Raw genomic sequence first — 15726 nt, forward strand, 5'->3', positions numbered from 1 at the left:
GCCATCTCTTTATCTAGCCCGCCTGTTGCCGCCTGCTCCTCCCTCGCTGGTGACCCAGCCCGCCTAGGGTTCCGCCTACCCCCATAGGTGAGGCGGGGACCCTCCGCCTCGCACTTAAGCGCGCCTAGGCGCCGCCTAGCGGAACAGGGGAAATGATGCACACTGAAATTTTGGGAGCCACTTGCTTAGTTCGTCCCCCCTCGTTCGAAATTATAGGTCGTTTTGGAAGCCAAAACGACCTATAGTTTGTGGCGGGAGGAGTATTTTATATTTATTTTGATGATCAACCTCCCGCATTGTAGCCTCAAAAGCATCTGTATTTAGATTCCAAAGGTGCTCACATTTATTAAGACAAATGGGGAAGCTTGCATGTGTAAATGCAACAGTACTCCCTTTCTTATCTTCGTTGCTACACTCTGGACTAAACCTACAGTATTGAAGCATAGTGTAATACAGAAGCTGAGCATATTAGGTTCTATTATGTACAGCTTCACTCACTCATAATAATAATCTTCAAAAATTCACCCTAACAAATTGCAGATTATCTGATTTTTGAACTTTGGAAATGTTAGGTGCCTGAAGTAGCACTGTGCGTCTGGGAAGTTGTCGTGCTGTTTTGTGTCTGAGAAGTCTGACTTGAAGATATATCTGAAAAGAAGTTAATAGCATCAGGGCTTTCACCAAGAACTCTCAATGACCTTGGAACAGGAGGCATGTTAACATCAAGGAACCCTTCGAGGATTTGAACAATCTGACCAGTTGTGGGTCTTGCATTTTCATCATCTTGGATGCACCAACAGGCAACCTTACAAGCTCTTGTGAGTTCATCAACATTTCCATCTCCATTCAGCCTGGGGTCTATCAAGGTCCGTACATCCCCTTCATGAAGCTTGCTTGCAGCAAAGGTTGGGAAGAAGGTGGTTCCACACTCTTCTCCGTGATCAGAATTTCTCCTGCCTGATATGAGTTCGAAGAGCATCATACCATAGCTAAAGACATCTGCCTTTGCTGTTATTGCCACACCACTGATCCATTCAGGTGCGAGGTAACCCCTTGTTCCTCTCATTGTTGTCAATACACGACTGAAGTCTCTGCCTAAGAGCTTGGCTAGACCAAAATCAGCAACTTTTGGCACAAATGACTCATCCAAGAGTATGTTTTCTGGCTTCACATCACAATGTATAATGCAATCCCTACACTTTTCGTGCAGGTAATTTAAGCCTCTTGCTGTTCCAAGTGCTATCTGGTACCTGGTAGCCCAGCTCAGTGCCGTTTTCTCACCAGGGAATAGCTGCAAGTCCAGGGAGCCCTTTGGCATGAACTCATATACAAGCAGCCTCCGTGATCCTTCAGAGCAAAATCCAAGCAAGCGGACCAAATTGACATGCTGGATTGTCCCAATGGTGCTCACCTCAGCACGGAATTGCTTCTCCCCTTGGTGGACTCCGTCTAGTCTCTTCACAGCAATGGCAGTTGAATCTGGGAGCTTCCCTTTGAACACTGAGCCAAAGGCACCTCCACCAAGCCTCTCCGAGAAGTTGTTAGTGACATGCTGCAGATCACTGTACCTAAAGGCGATCAGTGTGCCCCCAGCAGTCTTGGATATCCGAAGAGTTCTCTCTCGGCGGTATTTCTGAAATAGGAAGTATGATACAATAGCAATGACTATTAAAACTGCAGCAACTCCTCCAATAACTGCGCCTATGATCACTGTCTTGCTCTTTTTGGAGTCTGGCAGCTCAGAAGCTGCAAGCCTGAGGAAGAGCGTGCCTCCTCCATTTCCACTGTATTGGTCTTGGAGGTTAATGAGGTCCCCATGCCAAACAAAGCAGCCGCTACTATTGTAAGTGTATGCATTACAAGAACAACTATTCAGACAAGCCACTTGACAGTCTTGAGAACTAGCAGCCACAGCAGTCTGAGCATTATCAGGTAGCCTCACACTTTCCATGGTGTAGAACTTATCAGACTGAGACTGTGCATTGCTAGAATTGGTCTGGCACTGCAGTGGTACTCTCCGTTTGCACCCACCACTGTAATCCTGGAGGTCCCAATCACTCTGAATTTTCTGAGTGAACCCCTTGATACAGTTGCAGAACGGCAGGGCATCAAGGTTGCAACTGCCATATGCCCCACAGAGAGCATACACCTCACACTGTGACCGTGGCTGGGCCCAGAACAATGTCCACGACTGTGTGGCGCTCACCCATGTCTCCTGCTTGATCTGCCCACTCACATCAATGATGAACCTTGAGATGATATTATTATCCTTCATCGTATAGGTGAAGTAGCTCTCTGTGGCGTTGTCAATGAATTGGAAGTTGTAGTTGTAACCGGCCGTCATCTCTGGCACAAGGCTGAAAATATTGCCATTCCAAGGGCCACTGGTCCAGTAAGTTATGGAATCCTTCCACTGGATGAAGTACTGTGTTGAGCCGTTTGGGTCCAGCTCCAGCGAGAACAAGCCAGGAGATGGGTTGGCTGTGTTCCTCCATGGAACAAGACGCTGACTGACCCCTGTGGTCTTGTTCAGCCCAAGCTTGCCCCCCGGAAGCCATGTGTTTGTGGGATGATCAATGCTTCGCCAGTAAACATTTGATGAATTGGTGGCATCAATGAGGTCGAGGCTACCGTCATCCTGGAGGACGGCGATGATGGAGTTGGATCCGATGCTCATGTTGGTCGACCACAGCTGCCGATTCTTGGATTGATCAAGGAGGACAAGGTTGCCGTCGCTGCCGATGGTCAAGGCTGCGGTAGTTGGGTCCGTCACAGGCGCGTCGGAGTTGGCCGTCCACACGGTTGTCTTCTGAGGTATGTTGCTGTACCATATGGCGATGTAGTAGTTGCTGGAGCTGGAGGTGGTTTTACCTTGAGGCGGTGTGTAGAAGCCCAAAGTGAACTTGTTTCCCTTGGATACAATCTGCTGCACACCAGACAACGGCGCGGAGGAGTTGATGGTGTCGACGGCTGCGCAGAGTAGGATCTGGCTGATTAGGAGGAGGAAGAACGGAGCCATGGAGGAGCAGCCAGGGCTGTGAGGTGGGGAGTTTGGACTTCTGAGTAATTGGTGGCGGTGGTAGTTGGGTACACATGTTTTGATGGACAACAATGCTCCACTTGATGGATTAAGTACAAAGGTGGCGTCTTTGACCTGGTATAGCAGCTATGGTGTTTGACGGGTACACGTCCAACGCCCTTGTGTTGAATGATAGAGCGACTGACATAATTGCAGTCTTGTGGTGGGAAATGATTATACACAAGAATAAATTTAAGATATTTTTCTGATATTTTCTTTTATTCATACCTGTGATGGAACAGAAACGCCAACATCTGCTATGATGCTTTCCCCTGGTTGAAATTATTTTTTTAGGAGCAAGAAAGCGAATGGTATGAAGCCAGAGAATGGTATGAGCCAGAGAATGGTTGCAGACTTCTTGCGTCGGCGGCCAAAGCTCCAGAAGGCAGGGTTGACTTGGAATAGTTCAGCAGAGGCCGGTCGTTCACGGCAAATCTTTTAAGACTTTGTCCTCTTGCGAGTACTTAGCTAATCTTTCGCGATTTCCACTGCTGATTATTCAATCTTTGTTCTTTTTTCTTAAAAAAAGAAACTCAACCTTTGATCTGGTCACCTTTTGTTTTTTTGGACAATTGTGATGTTACTGCTTTCTCTTATAAGATCTTGTAGAATGGTTATTCTCACTTTCTCGGAAAGAAAAAATAGGGGTCTTCTCTTCCAGAATGGCACGGGTAAGACAAAAGAACATGATAGCACCAGAGATTTGGGTGCCTGTCTCTGTTCAATGCTAATGCTCATGTACTTTTACCGAGTCAGTAATTAAACTTATTCCTGTGAAATTCCAGCAAATGTCCTGTATGGAGCCGAAAGGAGATATTTTGGTGGTGAGGTGGATTGCCTCCTGACCAATCCACATTCAATGGGGGTAATTTGGTCAATAGGCAAAGCCGGGTCCTGGGCGCAACTAGCATCAGCCAGGACTAACTGGAGAAAACAGAGTGGCCGAGTTTTGACGATTGGAACTTGGGCACTCCGGTCGCAGTCGTCCTTAAAATTTTAGTCAAAAGCATGTCTATTAGCAATTCAGGGAGCGTTATGTTAGGAGACCCGGCATTAATTAGCATTTATTGGAGGTACTGTAAATCTCCATAAAGTGTTGGGGATAAGAACAAGTCTGCCCGACTGCCCTGGCCGCTTGGCGTTTGCAACTGAAGTCTCGCTGTGTCCCGGTGACCATGTCCATGTGCACCGCACAAGGAAAACAACTTGGAGAGTTGCCGACCGTCGGATGGGCCATTGGCTCTGCTCTGCTGGTTCGAGCTACACTAGTAACAGCAGCCATGGCCACTAGTCCACTTCCGGTGTATTTCTCCGGCGACGCACACTCCACCGTTCTTAGCGTTCATGCCCCCTGGCCGTCGGAGGTGCCTTTGCCTCGAGGCCAGGCACTCATGAACCCACGGTGCAGGTGCGCCCTCTCTCCGAATACTTTCGATGAATCCCCTCCACTCCACAAAAGTTTTGGGAGGGATTGGAGAGGATTAGAGGGGGTTGGAGGGATTAAAATTCCAACAGATCAAAATCGATTAAATTCCTAACAAATCAAAATCCCCCGCAATACCCTCTCCCCTCCCAACCCCCTCTAATCCTCTCCAATCCTTTTGCAACCGAACAAGACCCGAGGCAGCTGAAGATGCATCACTTCAGGACAGGTTGCTGCTGTCAAGAGGTCCATTGCTCCTGACCATGAACACTCTTCCGTGGCCTTTTCCTTTGGTACGAGGATTGGGCCATCAAGTACCTCAGTACCCGGACACCGACGGTGGATCGGCTGGAGCACAGAGCAGCAATCTGCTGTCCAGGAGAGGAGTGGAACGCTTTTGGCTCCCGCTTGGAATTCATGCCATGATATATGCGTCCCTGTTAAACTGAGAAAATTGCAGATTTAGAACTCTAAACATCACGTTTCGCATATTCGCCATTACAAACGTCAACTTGGCAAATCTGGGACTCCAAACATGTGCTTCTTACATCTACTGCCATTGAGTGTATTTCTCCTTTTTTTTATTTTTTTTATTTTCCAAAAGGTGAAATGACCCTTGTACCCTCATCTCCTCGTTCGTCTCGCTAGACGCATGGTCCTCAGCTCGCTGGGCCTTTGTACCACCGCCCCGCCCTTCCCGCCGGTCAAGCGCAGCCATGGCGCCGCCGGTCCCCAGCCCGCCCTTGCCGTCGAGCAAGCGAAACCATGGCACCGCCGGGCGCCGGCAGGCCAGGCGTAGCCATGAAGCCGCCGGTCCCCAACCCGCCCTTGCGACGGCCATGGCGCCGCTGCTCCCCATTAGCCATGGCGCCACCGGGCACGGGCAGGCTGCGCGCAGCCAGGGCCCCGACGGGCGTGGGCAGTGGCAAAGGATCGTCGAAGCGATGCGTCCAGCGGGAGAAAAGGATACAAGGGTCATTTCACCCTTTGGAATACATGAAAAAAAAATAGAAAAGAGGGGAAATACACTCAATGGTAGTAGATGCAAAAGGCGCATGTTTGGAGTCCCAAATATTTACCAAGTCGATGTTTGTAATATTTAAATATGTGAAGCGCGATGTTTGGAGTCTCAAATCTGTAATTTTTTTTCTTGTTTACGTCCCTGTGTTTGTTGATGTCAGTACGGGTGTCATGTGCCATGCTTATTTCTCTACGGAGCTGTCGTCATCTATGGAGCGATTCTTTAAGCAAGTCTATAGCGAACACACCTGTATGGCGTTGGTCAGAAATAGTATTATTTTTTAAATATAAATCCTGTGTTTTTAGCAATTCAGCATGATGTGACGAGTATTGATGGGCCGATTCTTGTTTCATTTTGGATTTAAGATGAGGCCCAAAGTTGAAGTTGCAGTGACGAACGCTCTGAGAGAAAGAGCCCAACGGCCCATCCCCTTTGGTCTTCCTACCTTGTTCGGCCCAACGGACCAATGCCAATTCGCCATCCCCCATCCCCACTCCACGTCTGTACCTACCTACCCAACCCCTCCAAAAAAAAAAAAACCTGCCCGGCTGCCCCCATCCACCCGTAGTCCCGTGCCCCTGGTTGTCTCCGGCGTATCCTACAGCCGCGCCCAGACTCGCCCGGCGGCCACCCGTCTCCGGTCACGAATCATCGCCGGCATCACCCGCCCCATCTCAGCCCGTCGTCGCCGGTGTCTTCATTTTCACCCGTGCATCCTAACCTTCCCATTCGGACTCGTTCCCGTTCTGCAGTTCGCGTGGTGCTTGGAATGTTCTGTGTTCGTGTCTGAATTGTTTTGGGGCTATCTCAATTGGAACGGCAAGCACGAAGCGGCCCTTTTGTTGAGACTTGAGAAAGAAATAGAAATGACACTGAATCCCCTATTGCTAGTGGAGGAACAAGACTTTTTTTGATCCACTTGTTGAGATACATGCATAAGTAGGCGCTTATGTAGTCATGGAATCAACCTTGTCGTTCTTCCTTTTGTTTCCTTTCTGCTGAATTCTGATTTTTATGTCATTGTCCTGATATATTGATGTTGCTGTCAGTGAAAACTCTGACTACATGTTGGCAGTGCATATTGCATTTTCCGTTCGAGCAGTTAAATTGTATTTTCATTCAGAACCTGTATCAGAATGATTCTGAATCGTGTAGCTATAATTGGTTGAACATTTGTTTGAGTTATCTATAAATTGGATTTGATTCTGATTTGCTCATGACTTCATGGGCATGGCAATTGATGAGTGTAATGTTTCCTTATGGGATATCTTGCATTCTGATATAAGGCTTTTGTACTATATAAACTATGTGTTCTTGTGATATATCTGTAATCTGTAACACGCAAGAATTCTATCTTCTTGGTCTAATGGTTTATCCATATAAACCATATTATGCGATATCCAAGTTTGTGTCAATTAGCATATTCTGCTTGATTTTGTTTATACCCTGTACTTAAATGGCCCCTTCAAAAATTTATATTCCTGTTTTTTTATAAAAGTTATCTAGAATTTTAAAATCTACAACTTTACTATATATAGCAAAATTTAGTAAATTCAAATTGTTCGTAATTCGTTCAACATAACATCTTATTTTACTAAAAGTATAATATCATACCACTGTTCTTCCATGGTTTCTTACGCTACCTCCACAATAATGCGTCATATTTTAATATAACCACTGCTTTCTTAAAAAAAATAACACGCATATTAATTGCAACATAATTTTGCAAATACATTAAATTTCCGACTAATTGTGCTCCACCCTCTCTAATAAATTAGTTTACCCCTTCTTTCACCACAATAAATACTGCAAGAAATGTCATAGCTTCATTTCGATACCCAAAATAATATACTAAGTAAACAATAGCGTCAAGGTAATAGAATGGCTAAAATATATATCAAATGCAATAGCGGCTACAGAGCATGACACCCATGCAAAAATAACAAAGCGACGGAAACTACTACATATATCAACTACAATATTATGATACGGGATACGAGCCCCACACGGCAAAGCCGCGGGCCTCTCTAGTGCCACACGATTACAGCACATTACTTTACATATGTAAAAGTTTGCGGCTGAAAACGCAAAAGCATGTGCTATGCAGTACCAAGTAAGAAAGACCAAGTCTAAATATATGGCACGAATGCCCGAAATAAGTCACCAAGCAATAGTAACTTCCATTTTGCAAAAAACATCAAATTCGTGACGAAATAAGCGACCAGGCAACAGTAACTTCCATTTTGCAAAAACCAACATCAAGTATACCGTAGCTTCTATCATATTCCTTGGGTGTGAAATCAAATTCATCTTCCACAACATTATTGTTTTGAGCATGTGATACTGCCAATTCACCTTCCAAGGCATTATTGTCACCTGGAGATGCTGCCAATTCATTGGGTGTGCAAGCCAATTCATTTTCGAAGGCATTGTTAGCATCTCCTGATGCCGCCCATGCCCTAACAGATACTTTTAGCTTCCCCTCAATTTCAACAGAAGCAACAGACGGTGAAAGTTTGATGTTGCCATCATCAGTAAGAACTATTTTCTCATCCTTGGAATAAAGCAAGACAATCTTCTTGTGATAAATGCTTGTGGTACTAGCAGCAAATAGGGCATGGAATTCATCTCTCCACGAACCATCAATGACTCGCACAGATATAGTGGCCTCAGTAGAGAAAACAATATGGCCAAGGGTAAACTCCAGTGTACTAAGCATGCTAGTGTAGTCTCTATTAAGCAGGTAAGAATGAAGTGTTGCTTGACGCATTATTGGCACAGCAAGGAAGCTTAGGTCTCTGTCCTCAGATTCAACAGTGCCCTTCACTTTGACCTTATAGAGATCCCCTTTCCCCTTCTCTCTGCTTCAGTCGAGAGCGGCGAAAGGAGAGCGCCCTCGGCCCGGTCCTGATCCGCCTGCTTCCCCCTCCTCTCCGGTGGCCTTGTTGGCGCCGGAGAGGGCGGGGAAGCCGGATCCGCCCGCGTGCTGTACAGTTAGTCCTAGCTAGGTTAGTAGATCTAGGTAGTTAGGTACTAGGGTGTGCCGGTGGTTCGCGAGGCACCGCCTCGGCCGTTCGCGGCGATGGTGATGGCGCTTCGGTCTCCATGGCGGCGTCTTTTGCTCTTTGTGTTGCGCTGGATTGGGGGGTGAAGGTGAAGGCGATGGATCCAGGTTCACGTCGGTCTTCTTCGGCTTCTTCTTCCCCTGCTTCGCCCCGCAGCCAGGCCTTTTGTCTCCTTGGCGTTGAATCCGGCGATGGCGCGGGGGGCTTCTGCTTCAGTGGCTGCGGGGCGAGGTGCTTCGCTGGCGGACGAAGGGGGAGCTTCCGCGACCTCGCCGGTGATGTCGGAGTGAGTTCTTTTCTCCTTTTCCTTTGTGAAAGGGTAGGCAACTGGTGCATCCCTGTGGGTGTGCGGCTTGTCCGGGTCGCTGGGTTCCTCGGCGGCGACGGACTCTTATTCCGGTCGCTGGTCGTCTGGCCGGCGGTGGCAGATATCGTGTTCCTCTTCCATCTTGTCAAGGTGACGGCCGATAGTCGTTCAGCGGAATCGACCCGCTTGGTAGCGTATCAGGCGGTGGATCTTGCGGCTTCACCAAGGTTTGGGGTCCCTTGGCGTGATGGGAGGCGAATTTGGAGGTTCCAGGCGGTGAAGGTGACGAACGGGATGCCGGAGATGAAGAGGAAGATGAACAGTAGCTATAGGGGCTCTTTTGTAATTTTTCTTTTCTTCGGGGTCTTATTTATAAAAGGGCGGATGTACTGTGCTGTTGCTTAATATATCTTCTGTTTCGCAAAAAAAAAACAGTGCCCTTCACTTTTAGCACAGCCTCAATTGTTACAGTATCCGGCCACGTAACCGCACGGGTAGGACCTGTCAGTTCTAAAAATGAATCCTGCACATGCAACATCATCAGGTGTCAGTTTGTGATTGTTGTGCTATGTGGAATCTAGTCTTACACGCAGATGTTATTGTTCTGTCTAAAAAAGTGCCTCTAATTAGTTTGTGCTGAAGCCTAAATCTATATATGACTGGCTAAACCTCCTTGTTGGATCCTAGTTATAGCCTATTCTTTTTGTCGCAAATCCTAGGTATAGCTTATTCTTTACCTAATTGGAAGAAAATCACGATTGTTGATTTAGGAAGCACATCAAGAAACAAACAATACAATGAATACAAACCTTTTCAGTGAGGGTCTGACGTACAGTTATCCCTTGTCCGGTGGAAGATAACATTGCGATTGTAATCAACGGGATCACGCAAGGCAACCATACCGAAGACACGGAGTGGCCAGTGCAAGTCGCCTCTGATTTCTGCAACTCTGGCTGAAAAGATCTGGAGAGTATCGCAGGGGTAGGCAATGTGCCGAGGGGCAGGCTTATCTGTAAAACGCATGGGCGGGATCTTCGCTGCAGATAGTTGAAAGAGATATCAAATGAGTTCGTGCAACAGTGATAAGGATTGACATGTGCAGGGTACTCCTATCTAATCTGAGATTTAGAAACATCAGAGTAAATTACTATCTGCCAGTAATGAAGAAACGATCACTGAATAGTACTAAGTTTCACCCAACCGAGATAAAAACAAATCGCTAACAGAGAAGGTAACAAAACCAACCTAGGTACTAGTAGTTTCAAAAAGGATCGTAAATCGTGATTCGTGAACTCACTGATGTCCTCGAATGAACCGTAGTTTCTGGACCTTGTGGCAATCCAGTCGTCGCGAAACTCGGCAGCCTGCAGGGCGTACAAGTCCGAACCCCTCTCTTGGTCCGCTTTCTCATCCTCCGCCTTCCTCCTCTGCCATCCTGCGAACGCCTCCGCCGCCAAACGCTCCCTCTCCGCTGCGGCCCCTTCCCCTTCGCTGTCGCTCATCTTCCAAAACGCCTCCCTCTCCTCCCACCAGGCCACCACTCCATCACAAGAGCACAGCAAAGGTTCTGGACTATCGACAGAGCCCTGGCGCGCAATAAATAGAACGGTTTCTACTCTGGGATTCGAATTCGGATTGGATTCGAATTCGTGCTGAGTTGAGAACTCGGCCTTTCGGCCCAATCCAATCCGAATCCAAATCCCAATCCAGCACGAATTCGAGGGAACCAGATCGTCTGCTGTCGGCGGCCCTTTTCGACTGCGCTTCCATCTATTGGAGATCCCACGTCCTGGGCCTCGGCCCAGCAAAAGTACCGTGAGGTTGACAGCATACGCGAGGCCTCCGTCGCCGCCGTCTTCCTCGTTGCGCACGTGCCGGCGCCCGCGCCCGCGCCCTCATGCTCCTCGTCCTCACCGCCGCCGTCTTCTGGTCGCCGCGGCCGGCAGCCCGTGCTGCAGCGCTGGATGAGGGATGCTGCTACCCAACATGAAGGATGATAACGATAGACAAGAATAATTGATTGAGAAGAGGAGCACACACCTCCCCTCAAAAAATAAAAAAGAAGAAGAGGAAGAGCACAAAGCTTCAGAGCCAAGATAGGAATCCATTGTTTTTTTCCACCCCCGAAAAATAAAATGTTGGAACGCACAGTAAAAATCTTCCATGTGCATCTGTGAAACATCATGCGGATGCAGGAAACAACCTTGTATGTTTTCTTCCTCTGCTGTCCGGTCAATCCAACTTTTGGAACACTTCATTTTCTGCCAAGCCTATCTCTTGCAACCCACCGTCGTCAGGTATCTCCTCGTTTTCAATCTGAAGCTACATGTTAGCTCTGGAAACTAAAGTGCAGTGCAGATGAAAAAAAAATCGCTTGACCTTTTTTTTTTTGCGTCTGGATAATGTAGCACGCATCATGCTAGCTTGGTATGCATAATTTGTCATTTTTCTACCTGGTGGTTCCTATCGAATAGGCATGGCAGTCAGTCGGTCGTTGCAGACTCAGCAGCTACGGGCAGGAATAGGAAAAGCGCACCCTTTTTATCTTCAGAAGAAGGGGAACAGTTCACCTGACAGAATGACATAAATGTTGACGGTTCAGACGATGAGGCAGAGCCAGGAACCTTCCGCATTCTCACCGTCTTTCTTTGCGCGAGCCTGATGACTGCCGTGTCCTCTCTTCCGTTTCGGTCCATCGCTTGTGTGTGTTTACCGGCTCCAAAGAAGAGAACCCTACCACCCGTACCCTCTGCAGCAAATGCAGGCAGGCAGTGGAAGCATAGGGTACACTCACAGGTGCGCAGAATAGGAGTGCGCGGCAGGCGAGTGTGACGAAGGGATCTGATCTGATCTGATCACAGGTGTGGTGGCTCTGTGAGCGAGTGGGTTCCGACCTGAACAAGAGGAAGGCACGAAACGAGAAGCCCCCTTTTTGGTCTGCCAGTTTCCGGCTGCCCTGCCTTTTGTCCAGCAGCATGAGGAAAACGCCGGCGCGCTCCCCTGACCGCTTTACCCCATGTCCCAATGAGCAAGGTTGATCGAGCCGGGCATATATGCGGCCGCGTGAACTTTTGACAGCAATCTGGCTTTGCCTGACTGACTCGCTGCGTTCGTGGGTCACGCCCTACGCCGCGTGTGCACCTAGCTAACCTAGTGGAGTGAAGTGCCTGCTTCAATTCTGCATGTCCGTGTGAAGGGCTTAACAATCATGAAGGCAGGCAAGCCTTGCTTTCTAACTCTACAAATCTACAAAACAAAGCGAGCGAGTAGTTACGTCCACATTTCAAAGGTCGCGCACGGAATCTAGAACTAGAAGAAACAGAAAAGCCATGGATCGAGATGAAAACTTGGAAGACACGGACCAGTAGAGGAGACTTGGTAGCACACATGTTCTTTCCACGGAGTCGTCGCAACCGTCAAACACGAAACGACCGTGCTAGTTCCTTTCGATCGCCAGGTCCTTGCTTTGCTAGCTACTCCCTCAAACATTTCATCTACATATAATTATATATATATATATATATCATTTTGACCACTAATAAGTCTTCGTCACGACGTTTTAATTAATAATTTATTCCTTATTACATTGTTGTTAACGTACGCTGTGGACCTTCATTATATTCTCCCCGAAAATATATACTTAATACTTTGGTGTCTCTCTGTACGCCCCTTCTTTACATAGATTTACAAGTCTGGGAAGTTTGGCCATCCACCAGATGCTGCCTGTGTGCTTTTTGGACAACGATAGCTGCGAGCGGAATCGACCACGTTACACCCCGGCCGGGCAAGACCTTGCTGTTGCTAATCGGAAACCGAGTAGCGAAAGCGAGAGTGCAAGTGCCCAAAGCCCAAATCACCGATCCGCGCCGGGCCCCACATGGCATGGGAACCCAGAAGCCAGCCAGCGTGTCTTGCCGAGACTGAGTCAAAGCCGGTCAATAATCCCCCAAAGGCCTCAACCCAAATGTGCCCGCGCCGCGCGGCGCGACCCTGCCGAAACGACGCGAGCGATACAACAACGCAACGCAGCCGAACCGTCTCCCTCCGCGCCGGATCACAGGACGTGCACCCTCCTTTCCCGGCTCCCACGGTCCCACCCACACACCAGCCGGCAGCAGCCGCTGTCCACATCCACGCGCACCAACAGATCGGGACGCTATATATTCGGGCTCGGCCGCGAGCCGCTGCCTCACTCGGAAGCGGACACGGCGCCCCGGATCGATCCGAGTTCCCTTCTCAACCGACGCGGCCGCTGCTTCGACTACATCACCTCGATCGCTTGATCCATCAGCACCCGCCCTGCTGTGAACACCTGCTCCGATGAGGCTGTTCGTGTGCTTCGGCGGCTCGGCGGCCGTCGTGGACGACGACGCGGCCGGCGGCATCGAGGCGGCGGCGGCGGCATCAGCTCGCCGCCGCCGACACCAGCGGGGGTCGTCGTCGTCGTTCCGGGGGAAGTTCTTCTTGTCCGGTAGCCGCAGCAAGGGCACGACGAGGAAACCGTCGTCGGGGCCGGAGCCGTCGCCTCCGTCAGAGGAGAAGGAGCGGGCGGGGGACGCCGACGCCGCCTGGGGCTTGCACACGGCGTCATGGTCGGTGCCGTCCTCGGCGCTGCTGAGCTCCGAGGAGTCGCTGGACTTGGACCCGTGCTCGGCGACCTCCCGCTCCTCGGCCTCGGCCTCGGCCTCGGCCTTGGTCTCGGGGGTGTTTTTCCCGCCGCCTGCTCCGAAGCGGGAGGCGAGCAGCAAGGGGTCGTTGACGTCGTCCCCGGCGGCGGGGGCGGCGGCCGTGGTGCTGTGCCTCCTGATGGTGGTGTTCTGCGGCCGGGTCGGGGCGACGGTGCTCACGTCCACCGCGCTCTACCTCTTCCCGCGGCGATGGCCCGGGAGGCCGACGCATAAGGAGGGCGGCGTGGAATCGATGGAGCGCGACGCCGAGGCGGAGATGGTGAACAGGGAAGGTGGTTATGGAAATACAGAGGGGTTCTTGGTGATGAACCGCAACAGCTGATCACCGTCATTTTTTTCTTCTCATTTTTTTTGTTGTTGGATGAAGGACGAAGAGTTTACAGCGATTAACTTTTTTTTGTCCAAAAGAGTTTATATAGTTGAAAATTTTAGAAAGTTTGACCAGCAGAAATCATAAAATGACACGTATGTATTTAACTAGAGGGAGTATGCTGTTTAATTATAAAACTAGGTGGCCTACCCCGCCTTTGGCCGGCTAGATATTATATTAGATATTATATAAGGTTACATTTGCGAAAAATGCCGCAACTTGTGAATTCGATGGAGCGGGTGTGTCGCTGGCCGGTGGGGTCCTCCCTGGATTAAATCTTTTTTGTTTTTTTATTTTTAAAATAGGTTTTCTAAAAAAATTTGCCGAGTGTTTTTAGCACTCGGTAAACTCTTTGTCGTGTGCCCGATAAAAAGCACACGGCAAAGATTTTACTGTGTGTATTCCAGCCTTTGCCGTGTGCCTTTGCACATGGCAAACCGCGAGTGTCCCGTAGTGGTGGGAGTTTCATAGAGGGTTTCATGACATTAAATACCATCAATTTTGCTGACATGGTAAGGAGAAAGAAGGATAGAGTTTCATGAGATGTGAGGAGAGTTTCATCACCATAAAATCCATCTGGCACGATTATCTAGCTCACAGTCTAGATATATGTGCTCATGAAACTCCCACTGAGACTAGCCTAATACTCTTGCTCTACCTCGTCTCATTAGTATTAACTCACATGCAAGGAGTACTGCCATTTTGATGATTCATTAATGTGAGACATGCAAGGAGTATAAGTTGTGTTCCTGCACCTAGGAAGCCAAAGAAAGAGAAGCCTACAAGCATAGGCGGAGCTGCCCATACCGCACGGTAGGGCAGCTGCCCCACCTACTCCGCGGCACGAAACCTCCCTCCCCTCTCTTCCCTGCGATCTAGTGGCTCTCAAATCAAAGCTTGCGGCAGTGTCTGGATGACTGGACGTCAGACATCATCTTGTGGCTAATTGAAGAAGACGATGAATAGATATGGGCCGGGAGTAGATAAGTCGATAATAGCCCATTTGGTGGGTCGACATTAGGTGGGTGGTGTGGCCTAAGATGACGCTTCAGTTTTAAAGCACCTAAAGAACGTGGGTATACCCAAACGGGCTAGCTCTTTTATATGCGTTTGTGCAGCTGTGCATGTTGAGGCATCACAGAAATGCATACTTTGCTTGTAGCATTCAGATATGGCACAAGACATTCACTGGAGCCGGTCAACGTCTTATATCCTAGAAAACTAATGGAACTATAATACATGCCTTTATGGTTATGGGATTATTCATGTGTTTCCATGATCTTTGTGATGCATCGATGGTGGTCATCACGAATGTAAATGGGCCACTGAACTAGTTTACCTTGTATGACAATTGGTTGAATTAAAGATGAAACAATCTCATTTATGTTTCTCTATGGCCAAAGCGGCAACAACATGACTGCTATAGCTAGCGAGCAAAGCCGCAATTGTCGTAGGAACTAGACAAGGTGGATTTAACATTTGCACCATTCAAAATTGATGCAAATTATAATTCTTTATGACCAAAGCGGCAACAACATGACTGCTATGGCCAGCGAGCAAAGATGGACTTAGCATTTGCACCATTCAAAGTTGATGTAAATCCTGCTCCAGCTAAAATTTTTGGCCAGCTCCGCCACTGCCTACAAGCCTTTGTTCCTGCTGGCGTGCCATTTATAAATATATGAGATCCACAGAAGTGAGCATCGCCATCCAGCAGGATATATAATCGCAAAAAAAGGCGCTTTAGAAGATCGGTATTTAATAAGAAGGGTA

General features: G+C 48.6%; 2 protein-coding genes, 1 long non-coding RNA gene and 1 pseudogene across 3 annotated transcripts; 2 read left to right on the plus strand and 2 right to left on the minus strand.

The window, feature by feature from the left end:
• Positions 1 to 296: 296 nt before the first annotated feature.
• LOC120691035 (G-type lectin S-receptor-like serine/threonine-protein kinase At2g19130) lies at positions 297 to 3259 on the minus strand. The gene has a single exon (XM_039973994.1). The coding sequence runs from the start codon at positions 3017 to 3019 to the stop codon at positions 569 to 571; it is 2451 nt and encodes an 816-aa protein (XP_039829928.1). The 5' UTR covers positions 3020 to 3259; the 3' UTR covers positions 297 to 568.
• A 285-nt stretch (positions 3260 to 3544) lies between these two features.
• LOC120691043 lies at positions 3545 to 5753 on the plus strand. The gene is made up of 2 exons (XR_005682077.1): positions 3545 to 3750; positions 3865 to 5753. It is a non-coding gene; the product is annotated as an uncharacterized LOC120691043 (long non-coding RNA).
• Positions 5754 to 7720: 1967 nt separating this feature from the next.
• Positions 7721 to 10334, minus strand: LOC120695539 (annotated as a pseudogene).
• A 2773-nt stretch (positions 10335 to 13107) lies between these two features.
• On the plus strand, positions 13108 to 14108 carry LOC120696190. The gene has a single exon (XM_039979326.1). It carries the CDS (start codon positions 13216 to 13218, stop codon positions 13903 to 13905), a length of 690 nt encoding a protein of 229 aa, XP_039835260.1. The 5' UTR covers positions 13108 to 13215; the 3' UTR covers positions 13906 to 14108.
• Positions 14109 to 15726: the final 1618 nt, after the last annotated feature.

Source organism: Panicum virgatum, chromosome 2K (genome assembly GCF_016808335.1).
Source record: "Panicum virgatum strain AP13 chromosome 2K, P.virgatum_v5, whole genome shotgun sequence".
In the NCBI taxonomy this organism is placed as follows: Eukaryota; Viridiplantae; Streptophyta; class Magnoliopsida; order Poales; family Poaceae; genus Panicum; species Panicum virgatum.